This window comes from Belonocnema kinseyi, chromosome 7 (genome assembly GCF_010883055.1).
Source record: "Belonocnema kinseyi isolate 2016_QV_RU_SX_M_011 chromosome 7, B_treatae_v1, whole genome shotgun sequence".
In the NCBI taxonomy this organism is placed as follows: domain Eukaryota; kingdom Metazoa; phylum Arthropoda; class Insecta; order Hymenoptera; family Cynipidae; genus Belonocnema; species Belonocnema kinseyi.
The window spans coordinates 104733216-104737570 of record NC_046663.1 but is presented as its reverse complement, the minus strand read 5'-3'; the positions used below and the strand labels follow the sequence as shown (position 1 = coordinate 104737570).

Here is a 4355-nt window from a genome sequence, read left to right as displayed (position 1 = left end):
TTTTTCAGATCTGAAGCTTGATCCAGGTTTTCGGTACAGTCTTTTTTTAATTATAAAAAAAATGTTCTCGAAAAATCATATTTTTAATTTTAAAAAAAGTATGACCATCACGGGTATACGGGCGAGTAGGGGGCGCCATGTTTCTATCAACTAATATTTCTAATGCATTGTGACTCTATTTCTCTTTGATTATGTTATTTAAAAATTTTAATTTTCTTTTTTCATCGCTTTCAAATTGACGTTATATAACTGCAACCCTTTTAATATGAAATCGTTAAATTTTGAACCTTCTATTTGAAAATGTTCAATCATATATGGTTTATTTTAAAATTGTTCAATTTTATATATTTTTAATTATAGTTCGTTCATATTTTAATTCTTTTATTTTCAAATGTTCAATGTCAACAGTATACAATTTCTATAAATTGAATTACAAATTTACGTTCACTATTATAACACAATTTAATTCCTTATGAAAAAAGGTTTTAGCACATTTTAATTTTAATTAAAAATTGTATACGCTTTTAAACGTATACAATTTTTATTAATAATATTTGTCAACGAAACCTTTGTACTAATTAAACGATTTCAAAATCAAAAGTTTAAAACTTAACAATTTTATATAAGAAATAGCTGAGTTAAACAATATCAATGGGAATGCTGCATGAAATGAGATATAAAGCTATTTTTATTATTTAGTAACTCATTATTTTATTCCAAGAAGAAAGAATTTTTTATTGAATAAGAAACATGTTTCTTTTCTTAATAAAGTTTGAATATTACTCCCACTCGCGGCATCACATACAGCTCCAAAACACTTCTTAAAGAGCTTCTAATCTACCTTCTTTAGGGAATTCGCTGATTTCCAAATTCATTCTTTGTTTATAGCTTTTACGGCTTTCACGTCGCTTGAGTCGGCTTTTATTCTTCACCTTTTGGCACGTAAAAGAAATTAAATTTTTCAGAGTATCTGTCATAAACTGTCTTACATTCAGGAGAAATACTCCGCGTTCCACACATTTTACTTATTGCATTTCTAAATTTAATGTTAATAATATTTCTTAATTTTTACACTTTGACTTGTAACACAGAAAACCGATTGTCATTGCGAAAATCATCGATCAAACTAATTTTCCACCATAATCTTTAGGTCGGATAAGGACCTTAGGCTGGAAATACTCCCAGCGCCATCTGTACTCCACGCTTCACTCGATCGTAGTGGTGGACTAAAGAAGATGCAGGGGGCTGGCTTTTATTTTCGATTTCTCGTTTTTAGCGTTTTTAGCATGGACATTGGAAACAAGGGACTAGGCATGCCATGGCGGGGGTGATGCAATTAGGGGGGAGGTCCGCCACCTTTGGATGTTCCACGACAAACATGGCAGCGCCCTCATGTTTATATTTTCATGCAGTTTGTCGGCAAAAATGCTCGTGCGCATAATCAAATGGCACATCGTAAGATGGCGGCTCTCCCCACTTATGGAATTTCTCCCCCCTCCAGTGGATTCAACTCCGCTCGCCCAAGTTATGATGGCATGCCTAGTCCCGTGTTTCCTATGTCCATATGGTTTTCAGACAATGATAAGTTAACTTGATAATCAGCTGGATCAGCTTTCAAGTAGAAAGACGCGCTGGCCGCGAATTCTGATTAGTCAAAATTTCGAAAAGTAAAAAAGCCGCTAAAGTGGTCTCATTAGTGCTCAGTTGTATACCTTAGTGACGTCTGATCTGTTCAAATGCGACTAAACAGACGTAAACTAGAAATTAATATTTTTGTAGAATTAGAAACCTAAAAAAAAAATTTCATTTCTCCATAACTGTATGTACTACTTCAAGTTTCTAGAAATATGTTTATACCATTTCATGCAACCCCCATTTAGAAGCGATAGAAAGAGAAATTTTAAAATTCGCTTTAAAACTTTTAAAATAATAATAATATCTTTAAATATAACAAATTTCGGTTTAAAATTTGGTAATGACCTTAAAATGTGGAAGTTTACGAATAGAATATCTAAAAGAAAAGCTTTCAATTTTAAAACTCCCATCTATTCACATTAAAAAAAAATAGTTTCATTAATAATTAAAATTTCTTCAATTTTTAAATCTAACAATTTTTAACTTTTCCAATTTATAATTTATTAAATCTTTAATACCCTTTAAAAACTGAACAAGTTCCCACGAAGCCAATTTTGAAACAGAAATTCAAAATAATTTCATTTTCGAAAATGCTTCACTTTCAATGTACATATTTGAAGTTTTTAAAAATTAAAATAATTAATTTTCAATTTACTGCTTCAAATATATATTAATGAAATGTTCATTAAAAAATGCTTGACTTAATCGATGTTTAAATTCAAATTGCGAATCTTAATAAACTTTCAATTTCAGATACCTAAATTTATGAAATGCTTTAAATCTTTACTCACAATGTAGTCATTATCTACATCTTTGGGTCCATTGCTAAAGTAAACTCTATAAGCTTTACAAGCCTGAGCAACTTGTTCTTTCGTGCCAGTAAGTCCCAATAGTTTGCTCGAAAATTCCTTCGTGTATTTATCTACAAGTTCTGGCGTATCTCTGTCTGGGTCGACGGAGATAAATACTGGTTGAACTTTAAGTTTGTGTTCATTCTCTAGAAAAAATAAAAATAAGAATAGTCGGAACAGATATTCAATATAAATAAAAAGAAAAAGAAAAGATGATTGAAATTACCCAATGTGTCGACGACTAGTGCCAATTTTTCGAGTTCATCCGGACAAACGTCAGGACAATGCGTGAATCCGAAGTATATCAGTACCCACTTGCCAAGAAAATCGTCTGATTTTACAAGTTTTCCATCAGAGCTGACCAGTTCGAATTTTCCTCCAATTTCTGCTTTCCCAAGAGCGCGCCTCCTTTCACGCTGTATTTTCACCTCTTTCTCGTCTCTTAAATAATACATGTATGATAAGAAAGCACCACCAGTTACTGCACCAATAGCTACTGTTTTCCATGATATGCCTATTTTCTTGGAATCCGGTACTTTTTTCTTGGGCGGTGAGAGTTTGTTAAGATCCCCTGATAATAATCTGCTCGTGCTTATTTGTCTTCCCTGAAATCATCCCAAAAAGCAATTTTTAACTTAAAAATACTTGAAATCTATTTTGAATTCAAACAAATAATTTAAATTTCACTGTAAAAACTTTCATGTAATTTTCGCACAATAATACAGGCTATACAAATACCAGGGATATTTTCGGGGAAATTTACCACAAAGTTGCATAGTTTACACAAAAACAGTGTAAAATTACACGAAAAACAATATATTCTGTAATTTCCCCTAAATTTTGTGTTTTTTTTCTTTGCGGTAAAATTACCATGATTCTTGATATAAATTTCCCACAAAGAACACTGGTATTTTTATGTCCTATGATATTTGTGGGGAAATTACACGGTAAATGAAACTTTCATTCAGTTCTCACTGTCAATTTACAAGAAACGTGTACTTTTCCCAAAAGAATTATAGGAACAAAATGACAGAATAAAATGTATTTTCCAGTAACATTTTTTATACAGTGATTGCTTCAATTTTTATGGCGGCTTAAAATATTTTTACTTTTATAATCTAAGCGTTTTTCATAAATGACTTCACACACTGGGGTGGGAGTCAAATCTGGGCATTTCTTTGCATGGGCAAAATTTTTAATGAAACGTGGGGGGGGGGGAATCAGCGTGACGTCGATTGGTTTGCTAAACAATTTTCTATGGCCTTAACTTCCATTCATTTAATAAATTATTAATTTATTGAAGTTACCGATTATAAAATTAAATGATCAAATTTATAATTATTTAAATGTTGACGGACAAATATAAAATATTGCTTAATTTTGAGCGGTTCATATAATTCGAATTGTTCATTTTTTAATATTTGATTTATAATTATTCAATCATGTATATGCTTTCATTTAGAAATTGTTTATGATTTTATGTTCCTTTTTACAATGGTTTGAGTAAGATTTTATATTTTTTCTTGAATATATATCAAGAATACACCAACTACTTTCAAAGCATGCAAGATTTTAAAAGGTTTAGAGGGATTTCAAAAGAATTTAAAGATTTCCAGTGATTTGAAAGGATTTTAACAGATTTTAAGAGATTTTGAGGAATTTTAAAGGACTGCAAATCATACCAAAGAATACAACATTTTTAAGGAATTGAATGAGAATTTAAAGCTTTTTAGGGGTTTCATAAGATTTCACAGGATTTTAAAAGATTTAAGGGCATGTGACACAGCTAAATACCTATATTACCGACCTTACTTTTTCAGTTCACTGAATGTTTTTTTAAACCTAAGAACTTTTTTTATAAATAAAATA

At 30.7% G+C, this 4355-nt stretch overlaps 1 protein-coding gene across 1 annotated transcript in view; it reads right to left on the bottom strand.

Annotated features, from left to right (window-relative positions):
- Nucleotides 1-2384: 2384 nt before the first annotated feature.
- LOC117176594 (protein SCO1 homolog, mitochondrial) overlaps nucleotides 2385-4355 on the bottom strand; it is a 6096-nt gene continuing 4125 nt past the window's right edge. Inside the window, exons 2-3 of the mRNA XM_033366847.1 lie at nucleotides 2713-3091; nucleotides 2385-2632 (exon numbers count right to left, since the gene is read on the bottom strand). Coding sequence (XP_033222738.1) covers nucleotides 2385-2632; nucleotides 2713-3091 — 627 coding nt within the window. The remainder of the gene's footprint in view (nucleotides 2633-2712; nucleotides 3092-4355) is intronic.